The following is a 14,736-nucleotide window of genomic DNA, read 5'->3' as shown; positions in this document are numbered from 1 at the left end:
CCAAACCTATGTCCTAGCCTTTTGATCCTGATAGTTTTTATGATATTGTTCATTACATTTTCCACCCTTCAAATTCCTATTCATCTAATTGTAATGTGCATTTGTTCCAATTCATAATTTGCAAATGTGTAATTATGACATTAAAAAGCAAATGACATTGATGGGAGCTTTCTTCCTGAATAAATAAGGCTATAGCTCTTTTTTTCTTACTTAATAGCAAAGAATGAAAAATTTCATTCACTTATAAATTTGGAGCACCGTGTATTGCTCCAAATGTTCCCTGGATTTCTTATAATTTGTATCTTATTGATCAAATGATAATTGAATCCAGTTTTAAGTTAAAGAAATTTGATAGCTGAAATTTTTTGGTGAGACACTTATAAAACTGCTCTTTGTTGCTTTTGGTTTGTTTTAATTAGTCAGAAGAGATTTGCTGTATTAACCAAGGGGCCTTAAATCTCTTCCTTCTAGAAACACTCCAAGTTGCTTTTAAGATGACATATTTTGGCCACTAACATGAATTAGTTGTTAAAATTATTTTAAAGTCAAATTTTAATTTTTTTATTACATAATAACCAGGTTGATAATAAATAACACATACCGTATATATATATATATTAACAAAATTAATTTTTAAAAATAATCAGTGTCTTTTATTATCTAGAGGTTTTCTATGTACTATAATATTCATATACCAAACTTATCAAATGTAATGTTGATTTGCGTATGATGAAAATTAACTGATACAGTTTGCCCAGTAGGTTTGCCCTAATATGTCTACTAGCATTCGGCTTTTCATTGAACTTGTTTCAACATTAATTGAACACTTGTTTCAGTGTTCATTGTATGATTTTTTCCTACTTAACGTTATTTAAGAAAGAGATGGCAAAGACTTATATTTGAGTTCTTTTTTCTGGTCAAAATTTGTAGAAGCAGTTAGACAACTGCGAGTGCCCATGTGACACTCGCTAGCCCTGCCCTATTTTCGCCGCATGGGCGCTAGTGCCACCCCATTTTTACCTTGCGGCATCCCGTTTAGGTTGCACAGTGCCCCATTTTTGCCAGGCTGCCGCAAGTGGGGGTGCCATGACCCGGTAGTGGGCCGCGGGCCACAGGTTGAGGACCCCTGTCTTAGAAGGAAGAATTCCTCCCTTATTAACACTCAATGTAAAAATCAGACAGTTACATCTCTGCTTCTTCTTACCCAGGGGTGTCAAACTCAATTTCATTGAGGGCCGCATCAGCATTGTGGTTGCCCTCAGGGGGCCGGGTGGGTATGGCCAGGGTGGGCATGGCCTACTGGATGGGCGTGGCTAGAGTGCGTGTGGCCTACTGGGTGGGCATGGCCAGCTCTACATCATTGGCATCAAGTGTGCCTATGGGGGCCTGGGCAGGAGTGGGACAGATCTGAGGGTCTCTGGCAGAAGGAGGGTCTCTGGGCCAGGGCCAAAGCAGTGGGGGCCGTTCCCCCACTGTTTCCAGGGTGGCTTCGCGGGCCACATGAAACCACTTCACGGGCCAGATCCGGCCCCCGGGCCTTGTGTTTGACATGTCTGTTCTTACCAAACCAATACACTTTGACAGTTTATTTTCAAGGAGGAAGTAATTGGTAATTATTAAAATTAAATCTGGACATTTAAACTGCTAACCTTCAGCTATGATGAAATATTCAAAAAACTAAGACATAGGATTGACTAGTTTAGTGTAATTACAGATATAGAGTGGTGATTTTTTTTATCTTCAATCTGATGATTGTATTACAAATACTTTTTTCAGCATTGAAGTATTTTTGTTAAATGATATTTGATTTCACTTTCAAGATAGGCAGCTTATTTTTCACATTGAAAATTTTGTCATAAGGCAGACAGTATTCAGTTTAGTATTCATAAAACAAACACGATAGAGCAGTGCAAGTAGTTTTACATACGAGTATTTTAATCTGTGCAGTATGTTTCTTCTGTCATTTGCTTCTTTGTTTTCTCATGTAACTGCTGATATTGCCAACATATCCATCAAGCTTAGGTCCCATTTTTTAATACAAAGGACTGTTATCTACAGCATTTCCCCCCTATTTTCATATGCTTATGGAAAAAGCAACTTTATGCTTTTAATCAAATATTAGATCCGTGCAAGAGGAAGATACTCCGAGTATTATTATTATTAGTTAATGCTGTTGAGTGCTGAGAATGTAGGATAAAGACTAAAAGTGCATTCTAACCAATTTGGGGAAAGAAAGAGACAAAAATAAGTGAATGCCATTGTAAATTTTGTTCAATCCTCTATGTTCATATAATTAAATCACTTTTTTCTTTCAATCAAAAATGTTTCCTAATTAATATAGTACATACAATGTAACACATTCTATTAATTAGCAAAAGGAGTTAGAAATTTTCAGAATGCAAGCATAGGCATGCTACTACACAGAAATATCGAAGGATTTTTTTTCTTACTCCTCTGTTCTTCATTCTCATCTAAGTTTTTACAAATTTGAGTGGCAAATGAACCTACGATATTTCACAGAGCTGTTTCTCTTACAGTTTTAGATATGGCTTATAAAAAGATACTTCTCATGTACATGAATCTGAAGCTAGTATATTTAAAATTTAACTTTTCTAGTTTCATGAAATACGTTATGCCAGAACTGTGTGGTATTTAATGCTAAAATAACATTTACTGTTTCATTTATAATTTCTGCTACAGCAGAATTGTTCTTGTAGACAAGTGACTAATACTAAAACCTTGTATTGTATTAAACTAAACAATCATCTTAATATTTAATAATTATTGAAATATATGATATGATTAGGTTATTTTATTAACAAAATGGAAAATGATGCATGTAACAGCAAAATAATATTTAATTTTAAAATGAAACTTAAATATAATTGTATCATCATCATAGCAGTAAAATTAGGACATATATATTTCCCTAGAAGAAAAACTAATATTATGTAAGATGACAAAATATGGGATTGCTTCTTAGCTTTGCAACAAAAGTCAATTTTAAAGTATATGTTATCAATAGAGTATATTTATAAAGTATCCTTTTTTTTCCAGGCTGTTGGCTGCTATGAATCGTTAATATTAAAAGCAGAAGGAAAAGTTGAATCAGATTTCTTTTGCCAGTTAGGCCACTTCAACCTTTTATTGGAGGATTATCCAAAAGGTAAGTCTATTATAATTTATTTTAGTATTTTTCCCCCTCAGAATCCTAGATCAGTACTACATATATAGTACAGTACTTACATTTTTACCATCCTTCCGAGGTAGGTAAAATGAGGACCCAGATTGTTGGGGGCAATTAAGCTGACTTTGTAAAAATGCCGCTTGGGGGGGGGCGAAAGCCCTAATAAGCAGGCATATACATAGAATGAAGGCTATTGCTAAGCACATTGATTTGTGCTTCTTAGATTGTAAGCCACCCTGAGTCTTCGGAGAAGGGCGGGATATAAATGGGATTTTTAAAAAAAAGCAATAACAAGGAAAAGAAATTAAGAGAAGGAGATAAAATAAAACCCAACCACATTCATTTTAAATCAATACCATTCATTGTTCTTCTCTACATCTTTCTATCCATGCAAATCATTTTTGCTTCCATCATGTCCATTTACATAATAACTTTTGATCTTCAAACTTTTCTGATGATCTCCTCAATTTCTTCTAACTGCAACTTTCTCAGTGTTTCATTTCCTCCAAACTCATTTCCTCTTTCTTCATTTATTTTTAGTGATTAGTTATTCCTTATATCTGTATGGTCAAATAATCTTATTTCTTTTGTACCGGTCACATTGTTGTTTTCTCCATTTGTTCATACCCAGCCATTGATATTCTCGATCTTATCTCTTCTGAATTAGTCTGTTCCCTTTTGTATTTCTTTTGACATACCTAAGTTCCTGTTTAAGGGACGCGGTGGCTCAGTGGGTTAGGACGCTGAGCTTGTCGATCAGATGGTCAGCAGTTTGGCGGGTCGAATCCTGAGTGCCGCGTAACAGAGTGAGCGCCTGTTACTCGTCCCAGCTTCTGCCAACCTAGCAGTTCGAAAGCACGTAAAAATGGAAGTAGAAAAATAGGGACCACTACGGTGGGAAGGTAACAGCGTTCCGTGCGCCTTTGGTGTCTAGTCATGCCGGCCACATGACCACGGAGATGTCCTCGGACAAGCGCTGGCTCTTCGGCTTTGAAATGGAGATGAGCACCGGCCCCTAGAGTTGGAAACGACTAGCACGCATGTGCGGGGGAACCTATACCTTTAAGTCACTGTCTATGAAGTGGGCAGGAACATAATCCATTTTTGTTTGTTTCAACATTCATTCCTTGCCATAGACCAGTGGTGGTGAATCTATGGCAGCGTGAGCGCATGGGGGCTGACAGCATACAGCAGCAGGGGCTGCCTAGCCCATTGTGAATACTGGGCTTGGCCCTCCAGCAGCAGCGTTGCAGCGGCACCAGCAGCACATGGAGTCAGGGGAGCACGTGATGTGGACCACCGGACACACCTACTCCGTCCCATCTCCTCAGCCCTCTTGAATGTCTTGCCCTTGGCCCACAGGTGGAGCGCATTCCTCTCACGCAACTCGTTACTATGGCTGCCAGCTGCTTATGCAGGTCCATTAGGCCAGCGCCCAGAGCTGCAGGTTTGCCCAGCATGAAGGAGGCAAAGCAGTCGGCTAGGAAGCCCTGCGTAGAGGTGGTAGAGCACGCCCAGGGACACCAGGCAAAATAATTTAATTTAATAATTTGATTTCTATACCGTCCACCCTGAGTGGGGAAAGTCGGATCACCATCGGCATCATGGCTGCCCAGGGCCAAAAGAGATGGGGGGAAGGCACACAATCCTAGCAGGGACTGGGGGTCCATGGCGTTGATGGGGATCCAGCTCTCCCCACTCAGGGTGGCCTTTTGCCTGCTTGCCCTGGGCATGCTCTGCCATCTCTACGCGAGCTTGCTGGCCAGCCGCTTCGCTTCCTTTGTGCTGGGTGGGGCTGTTGCTCTGGGCGGTGGCAGTGGCCTAATGGACCTGTGCAAGTTGCTGGTGGCAGCCTGAGGCGGGGCCAAGATTTGTCGGGTGCGCAAGGGGAACAGGCTCCACGCACGGGCCAAGGGCAAGATCTGCAGGAGGCCAAGGAGATGACCAGCAGTGACCTGCTTTACAGCCGCAAGCAAAAACAGATGGGATGGAGGAGGTGCATCCGGCGGTCTGCATCACGTGTCTTCCCCCTCCCCCACTCTACCTGCTGCTGGAGGGCTGGCCCAGTATTGGCAGTGGGCTGCGGAGCCCCAGAGTGTGCCGGTTGAGGGGCTGGCAGGCTGTGGCTGCTGACGGACACCGTCAGCCCCCATGCGTTTGCTGGCCTCAGCTTCTGCAATAAACTTGTTTGTTTTTTCTGGGCTCTCACATTTCCACACTTTGGTGAGATTTACCGAATTCTGATCTAAGTTTGACTTACTGCATTTGTAATTGCTGGCACAGGATAGTGGGTTTATATTAGTTTCAGAACCAAGAGAGGCTAAATTATGAAGTTCCATATTGCAAACAATAAGGAAAGAAAAAATAAATGTCCAAACTTAATAAAATGATCATCTAAGAAAAATAAAGTTTTTTAAAAAATTAAAATATAGTAAGAAAAAAAAGAAACCAATTAAAAAATGTTCTCCCCTCTGTAAATACATGTGCGCCAATCAGCTGCAATGTTGCAGCATCTCCAGGGTCTTGTGATTTACATTCAGATGCTTGGCAACTGTAGTGAACTAAGCGAACTATTGTAAGTCGAAGATTACCTGTACTTCGTCATTTTTTCCTTTTTTTTTTGGGTCATCAAGTTTTTGACACCTTGCTAGGCGACTGGTGGTACTCGGATGTTGCCATATCTAAAAAGTGGTACAGTGGCTGAAAAAGTTGAAAAGCCCTGATGTAATAGACAGTATGTTTAATTTTACCTAATGAAACTTAGGTTGATAAAATGTTAGATCAGAAACAATATATCCTTTTAAAATTGTAAATAGTAGCTGCGTGAAAATGTATTAAATATAAATGTACAAAAGCATATGTACTTTTACACATACAAAATCACAGAATAGATATTTTGTCGTGTTTGTACTGAATATGTGAAGCCAACTAGCGTGTGAAGCTTTAGATTTAGCAACTGGTGACACCTCTTTTAACTGTAAGAAAACAAATGTTTCCTGAACCTTTTGATCAATCCTGCACATTAGCTTGGAGATATTGGCTTAAATTCATTGACTCTTTTGAACTTTTTTTCACGAACCCCGCACTTCACATTGTAACATTTCACTTTGGGTAAGGCTAGAACTTTAACTCAGTTGTTCTAAAATGCACAATTCTTTTGTTTTAGTCATTTTATTTTAATATTACATAAATGGTTTTATGCTGCATCATCCAGATTCATTTAAGTTTCAGCTTAATTCAGTCCAGTTGTTAATAGAATTAAATTCAGTTCTCCTTGTAACAATTGCAAGCCGTATCTCCTGAGGCTGAAGAGCAGCCCCAAACCATGATACACCCATCACCACACTTCGTGATTGTAATGTTTCTTTTGTTGAAATGCATCATTTCATTCTCTATAAAGGTACTGTTTCTCATCAGTGGCAGAAAGATATTTTTTTCAACCAATCTGTCCACAGAATTTTGTTCCAGAAGTCTGCTGAATCATCAAAGTAGTCTTTAGCAAATTTGAGATGGGTAGCAATCTGGAGAGCAGTAGTTTCTTCATTGGTACCTTACCTATCCTATTTTGTGTATTTGAAGCTGAGCGTTCACTTGTTTAGAGTCGTTTTTTAAAAAATAATATGGGGCTGTTACCCTTTGTAATTACCCTGTTGTCCTTTACTTTTCCTCCTCAATCTTTTTTAAACATCTATTGCAGAAAAATAAAAAGATCATACAAAAGGATTGGTATCAGCTGTTCTTGTTCCCTTGTTTCCCCTCAACTTTTTAAAAACCCCTCAGTCCTAAGTCGTCTTTACTTTTGGGGCTGTTTCACAGCATTTCCTCTGCTTCTGATTTTCACTTTTTACTTTTCCTGGGCTATGTTCCCTCACTGTTAAAGCCTGAAATTTCCCACTCTACCATCCCCACTTCCTTTTCCTCCAATTCTTTATCTTTTCTTTCAGATTCTCTCTTTCTTCTCCCTGGTTCCCAGGTACTAATTTCTGCAACATCCTGCCCCTTCCCAGCCTGTCTTTCCTGCTCTTTATTTATTTTATTTATTAAATTTGCTTGCTGCAAGACGACTATATTTCTCTGCTACTTCTGTCTGTGTCCAATTCAAGCTTTTTTTAAAAAAAAAAAGTGCTGCAATTTTTAAATTGTTATATTATTAAAATATATAATAGCATTTTAAAGTAAATAAATACATATCGGTCTCCAGTATTGCCTATTTGATGTGGCTTTTTTTAAATCACAAAAAAATGTTCTCACATGATTTCTTTAGTGTATGAATTGTGGATTTCATAATTTCCATGAACCTATGAGACTTTTGATTATTAGGCACAGTGTATTTTCACCAGGACGCACATTTTATTTAACTAAAATCTCTGAATGCATGTGAAAATGAATGTAAACATAAGTGCACATAAATTACATCCATAACAATTTTGCTGAAATTCTGTATAAATGGGTATTATATGATTTTATTTCTGTTTCTCCCATGCAGTAACTTTATACAGCCAGAATATTTTTATTAAATATATTCACCTTTTAAGATGAAACATGATGCTATACTTCCTATAGTTTGTATTGTTTTCTTATAAATAATTTTTTTTCTATTTCAGCATTATCTGCATACCAGAGGTACTACAGTTTACAATCTGACTACTGGAAGGTCTGTATAGATGTTCATTGTCAGCAATTAGTATGTTTTTTTTATTTTATAGAGGAATATTTAATCTATTACTTCCACAGTGATTATTTTTAATTATTGTTTACACTGATATTTATCATAGCTAAAATTTCCATATTAAGAAGATTGCAACATCACTACTAGATTCCAGTTTAGTTCAGCATCCTGGTTCTCAATCAGACACTTGAGCATACAGGAGTCCTTGACTTAACAACAGTTCGCTTAGTGACTGTTCGAAGTTAAAACGACACTGAAAATATATGACTTATGACCATTTTTCACTCTTATGACCATTGCAGCATCCCCATGGTCACATGATTTACATCTGGATGCTTGACAACTGACTCATTTATGACGGTTGCAGTTCCTGGAGTCATGTGATCCTCTTTTGCAACCTTCTGACAAGCAAAGTCAATGGGGAAACCAGATTCACTTTACAGCCATGTTACTAATTTGATAACTACAATGATTCACTTAACAAATATGGCAAGAAGGGTCATAAAATGGGTCAAAACTCACAATAAATTTCTCACTTAGCAACATAAATTTTGGGCTCAGTTGTGGCATAAGTTGAGGACTACCTGTATTAGTCTTTTCCTGCAGTGTTCTTTAGTAATTACCAATTATGATGGTGTATTTGAACCCAAAAGCAGTTAACATGTTCATTGCTGGTTTACTTTTCCATGAATTTGTCTAAGTCTTCTAAGTCATCAATATTATCAAATTGTGGAGATGAATGTCTTAGTTTAGCTAGGTACGATATTGATAGTGTTCATCAATTCAATTTTATTGGAAAACCTTGGGTTTCAGAATTACAAAAGATTAGGAACGCTTAATTCTATTGTGTAGCAATCAGAATTTAGAAAAGTTGTATTACTGTAGGACAAGTTTTTTATTGATCACTAATGCAGAATTCAGCAACAACTGTTACATAATAACAGATTATGTTCATAAAGGTAACTTATCAAAACCTCCAAGATTATTTTCAGATTAATCAGGACAAGATTAGAATTCCTAAAATACTTTATTAACCAAGTGTTATTCGATACACACAGAATTTGTCTCTGGTGCAAAAGTTCTCAGTGTACATGTAAAGCAGTAATAATAATCATAATAATGATACCAATAAGAGGGAGTAGTAAAGAATATGGGAAAGATAATAATACTACAGCCATACAACGTGGGTAAATATACGTAGACATGACAGTACTGTGAGTATTAGGTGTTCAGCAGAGTGATAGCATGAAGGAAAAAAACTTTCCCTGTATCTAGTTGTTTTGGCATGCAATGCCCTATAGCAGCATCCCAAGGGGAGAAATTGTGAAACAGTTTATGTCCAGGGTGTGTGGATGTATAGATATTTTCTATATATGTTACTCGGCTGTCATACCCTCTCTCCTATTTCCTAGCTCTTTGCTATTTTAAGATCTATTTTTGTTATTTGGGGGTTGTTTATGAACTATTTGTAAACTGCTTTTCTTTTTATCTGAAAATTTGCCTTTTCTCTGGTGACTGAAATTTAGATACTTTATGAACAAGTTAATAAGTAATGACCCACTGCAGATCCCTAGATATCCATAGGATAACCATATGATTCACTTTTGCAGATAAATGTATTTATGATATTAAGAATTTGGGGTGTTGGTTTTTTTTGCTATTATATGAACATTTACACTTGTTTCCTTGATTTAGTTCTGTAGACTCTTGACATGGAGAGTGACACCACTTCCAGTATCCATTATCTTCCATTCTCTATTATTGATATCCAGAGAGAAATGCATCATACTAATTCTCTTTTCCAATAGGCTCCAATATTACCATCTAACAAGTTCCCTCACACACGTCAACTTATCTCCCATTGCTTGTTCTGTTCTTTCTACATATTATATTTGTATTCTGTTGTTCATTGTGTTTGCTCTTTTTGCTTTCAGTTCTAAAATGTTTAACAGACAATACAACTTTCCTCCATCATGTTCTGATTCTGCTTTTGCATTCTTATGGATTATTTATACTAAATTAGCATTGCTTTTATAAATAAAAATCAACAAATTTTTAACACCATTTGATACTGTCATTGCTAATAAAAGCAACATAAAGGGAGTACTTGATGTACTTTTCTATAATAAATGACATAGGACAGCACACTAATTGAGCATTAACCTCCCTTCCCTAAATTCAGCTCATTTCTCTATCAGATACTGTTTTATACCATCCAGTAACTAGTAGCTCATGAAGCTGCCTAGATCAGGGGTCCCCAACCGACGGCCCACGGCCTCTACCAGGCCGTGCCTATTCTGAATTGGGCCATGCAAAGTGGCTGGTCGGAGTGCATGTATGCATGCAGCTCAACTTGCATGAGCGGCAGGTCAGTGGCTACTCATGTGCATGTGCACTTGCCCGCCACTTGTGCAAGTTGAGCCGCACACACACGCACCAGCCCACCACTCATATGGCTCAGTTCCCCCCCCCCCCAATGCCGGGCCATCAAGCTGCAAAAGGTTGGGGGCCGCTGGCCTAGATTGTTACTGTGCTTAACAAGCTAATTGAACTGGAGTGAGCCACATCCCTCATCACTTTTCTTATTGTAACTATGTATGTAGTCCAGTTCTTTGGAATGACAGGGAAGCCAATATTGAAGTCTACAATTCTTGCATTTATCTTTACTAATGGGACATAAGAGAAATATCCAAGCCTGAATTGGCTTTTTCAGAAGAAAAATTGCACAGGTAGAAACAGGTGGAGGTAATGAAAGATGACAACATTAGAAAAATTGGCAAAGTAAATATAATACGTATAGGCTAGATGTTGTTAACCAAAGACTAAGAAACTAGTCAGTGTTACCCCAGTTTTTAAAAAGGGATTGAGGGATGATAAAGGAAGCCATAGATTAATTAAGTTCCGTATATATTGTAGATACTAAAGTAGTTGCAAGAATTATTAAAGAAAAAAGAAGCAAATACCGTACATAGAATAAGCTTTTAGAGGATTTCAGCAAGCATGAATAAAAAGCTGTCCTGATAGATGATGTTTAAATGGACTTTCAAAAAGCCTTTGACAAAATCTCTCACCAAAAAAAAAATATCTGACCTAACTCATCTGCATTGTTATAAGAGGACAGGTAATTTTATAGACTTGCAACTGATCAGAATAGCAAGAAACAAGAGTAGGAATAAGAAAGCAAATGTGCAAAGAGATTGTGTTGGGACCACTGTTTTTTTTTAAACTTGTACATAAAAGATTGGCATTAGGTGTTGCTTAGGTAATTGTTCAGGAAAAAGTTTTTGAATCACAGGGCAATTTGTTGAAAATGTCATCTCAGAGTATATCTGCTTTTTTAAAAGCAAATTCTACACTTTGGAGTTATTATAAGGGGAATACTATTACACCAACTGTTATGCTAATCTTTCAGGTTTTGTAGTACAATTCAGCTTAAAAGTTGTTATTATTACTATGGCTTGTTGCTCCATAAGCCAGATGTTCAGACTGGGTTTGGCATTTTTGTCCACCTATAGAGTCCTTTCCAAGGACCTAGGATAGGCAGATGAGGATGTTTGATGGTTTAAAATGTATCATTGCAGGATGTAAAGCTATTCTGAGCAAAGCTGCCTTTGGCAATTGACTGATGGTGATTTTGTCAATGCTGATGTTTAAATGGTGTTTCAGCTGTTTTTAGGATTGCACTCAAGTTGCTTATTACTATTGGTACTACCTTTTGTCATAGTCGTTCTATTTCTGATTGCAGGTCTTTGTATTTTGTTATCTTCTCCAGTTCTTTCTCTTTTCTTCTGCTGTCTCCACCTACGGCCACGTTCACTATCCAGATTTTTTTTTGTCTTATTGACAATGGTTAAGTCTGGGGTATTATGTGGCAGGGCCTGTCTGTTTGAATTCTAAAGTCCCAGAGCACTTCAGTTTCTTCATTTTCTATTCTCTGTTTTTTATGGTTCCACCAGTTCTTGATTGAAGGCAAATAGTATATTTTGCAGATCTTCCAATGCGCTGTTGTTGCTACTTTGTGTCATGCCGTCATTTGTATTCAGTCTGTGCAGCCTTGCTTGCAGCAGCTAACCTGGTGAACCACCGTTTCTTCAACTTCTTTGCAGAGGTGGCCCTTGTTTTCTGTTGCTTCTCAATTCTGGCTTTGTATGCATTTGTTGTTAAGGCTTGATGTTGTGCAGCCAGAATTAACCACTTTCTTCAACTTTATTATGGGTCATTGCACAATTAACCAGATGTTTCAACATATGATATGATGAATATGAAGCTGGCATATGTAGGCATTCATGATAGTTGAAATGAGACATAGTGTAAAAGAAATTCTCCATTTTAAGCATGTTATTTCAACTGTTTAATTTATTAATAATATAGGAATGTGAGTAGGAATCAGGTCTAATCATTTGTTTAAAATGTTTTTTTAACTATCAGAAGAAATCTGAAGATGATTGTATTTCTGGTTTTGGTGTAGTTAAAACTCTCCATTCAGTACATTATAATACCTTGAATGTTCAGGTGATTGCATTAGAATGGTGAAATTAATTTTAGAATGGTGAAGAGCAATGAATAAGTATATATGCAATCCTAATTGTTCCTGATATAATGAGAAATCAGTTGATGAGGGTTATAACCATTAGTTATATAGGCAGCCTAAGGTAACAGGCCATGTATGTGAATTTATATTTATTTATTTTATTTATTTTAATTCCATTTATATCCCGCCCTTCTCCAAAGACTCAGGGCGGCTTACAAGCTTAGCAGTAGCCTTCATTCTGTGTATATGCCTGCTTGTTAGGGCTTTCACACACACCCCCAAGCGGCATTATTACAAAGTCAGCTTATTGCCCCCAACAATCTGGGTCCTCATTTTACCTACCTCGGAAGGATGGAAGGCTGAGTCAACCTTGAGCCTGGTGGGATGCGAACCTGCACTAATTGCAGGCAGCTGGTGTTACTTAAGGAGGCATTAGCCCACTGCTCCACCAAGGCTATATGTACGTATGTATGCATGTGTCTGTGCATGTGTGTAAACTTAGGCTCTACTTTATTAACATAGATTATTGCAAACAGGATACTAAAAAATAGTGTCCTAAAATCCTTTGGGAATTTAGCAGCAAAGTTGCTCTACATTCTTAGTAGGTAATTAATTAAACGTAGAAAAAATTAATAGCCTGGATTTAGTGAAATCCAGAAAGCAGAAACTTGCACTGGGCAAAATACAGGGTGGATTTGATTTAAATCAAGTCGATTTAAATCACAATTTAAATCACTAGTACAGGGGTCAGCAACCTGAAACAGTGAAAGAGCCACTCGGAACCAGTTCCCTCACAAAAGGAAAAACTGGGAGCCGCAAAAAATGTGTGCACATGCGCATACATGCGCGCATGCGCAGAACAGGGTTTGACTGAAGAGTGGAGCCAAGGCGAGATATGCACCTACCCTGCATATTTGAATTGATTGGTTGAACTTTTTTAGTCCCACTTTTTTTTTTGGACTGCACATGGCAGAGGAGTGGGAGCCACAGGAGACGGCTGAAAGAGCCGCATGCGGCTCCGGAGCCGCAGGTTGCAGACCTGTGCACTAGTAAAAGGGCTTGATTTAAATCAACTCGATTTAAATCATAATTTTTAAAGAGCAACTGTCATCTCTGTCCCACAGCGGCTCCTCCTCTGACCCAATGTTGACTCACCAACAGTCCCATTCACCTTAATGGGACAGCTGGTGATGCGGCAGTAACACAACAAAGTGAGGGACGTGGTGGGCAGTAGGTGAGTGGATGCGCGCTAACAGGCACTGCCAAGATGGATCGGAAATGACAGGTGCTCTTTAAATGTAAGGACTCATTCTTGCTGGTAGTTACAATCTTTAATATTATTATTTGCAAACAAAATGAAGGTTTCCTATTTAGAATAATAAGCTGTCAGGTTAGTAAAACAGTGATATTAGAACCGATTTTAAGGCTTTGCCATTTTCTTGTTCTCTGTCTTGGGTTTTTGTGGGTGTCTCTCTTCGGATTAAGTTGGTAATCGTGTTTCTTTGGAATCCATTGGCTGTTAGTACATTAGTGAGAGTGTGTAGTTCGGTTTTTAGGTGTTGTTCGTCAGCTAGGTGTTTTGTTCTGGAGATGAGTGTCTTGGCTACGGAGTTGATCTGTGCTGGGTGGTGGTGTGAGAGTGCGTTCAGATAGCGGTTTGTGTGTGTTTTTTGTGGTAGATAGTGTGTCCTAGGGAGCCGTTGGATTTCTTGTAGAGTAAGACATCAAGGAAGGGAAGTTGATTGTTAGCTTCTGTTTCCATGGTGAATTGTATTTTAGGGTGTAGGCTATTGAGGTGTATGAGGAAGTCATCCAGTTTTTCTTTGCCGTGTGGCCAGATTACGAAGGTGTCATCTACATATCTGAGCCAGAGTTTGGGTTTGTGGTTGGATTTTTCTAGAGCGAGGGTTTCATGGGATCACCCCTTTCACCTGTCATCGCAAACCTCTACATGGAACACTTTGAAACCCTCTACATGGAACACTTTGAAACTTCATCCCTGGTCCAACACTTTGAAGCCACGGGACATGAAATTGATTTTAAAAAAACCAAAACTATCGCCAAAATTGAACATTTTAACAACAGAATAATCAGAGAAGCCATTGAGATAGAAAAACGCCCCCACAGCATGAATAAACGAGATGATACCTCTCGCCTACCAGCCATTTGGAAACCCGCCTTGATTGACAGACGAGGCCCAACCACCAAGAATGATACCAGACCCAAACTCATGATAACATCACATGACATCACCACCACACAACCATTCAAAAAGCAAATCCGAACCCACAATGATAACGAGGCACAACCACAAAACAGAAACCTAACTACAGCTGCAACATCAGCCAC

The 14,736-nt window shown here is 38.3% G+C and overlaps 1 protein-coding gene across 5 annotated transcripts in view; it reads left to right on the top strand.

Annotated features, from left to right (window-relative positions):
- The window catches only part of KDM6A (lysine demethylase 6A), a 180,673-nt gene that overhangs the window by 47,467 nt on the left and 118,470 nt on the right, over positions 1-14,736 (top strand). For 4 of the 5 annotated variants that reach the window (XM_081327939.1, XM_081327936.1, XM_081327937.1 and 1 more), the window contains exons 3-4: positions 3,058-3,166; positions 7,792-7,841. The exons of the other annotated variant lie outside the window; for it this stretch is intronic. In XM_081327939.1, the coding sequence (XP_081184065.1) occupies positions 3,058-3,166; positions 7,792-7,841 (159 nt within the window). The remainder of the gene's footprint in view (positions 1-3,057; positions 3,167-7,791; positions 7,842-14,736) is intronic. 5 annotated transcript variants of the gene reach the window in all.

The sequence above is a fragment of the Vipera berus genome (assembly GCF_964194415.1).
Source record: "Vipera berus genome assembly, chromosome: 4".
NCBI classification, from domain to species: Eukaryota; Metazoa; Chordata; class Lepidosauria; order Squamata; family Viperidae; genus Vipera; species Vipera berus.
This window is presented reverse-complemented; position numbering and strand designations above follow the sequence as displayed.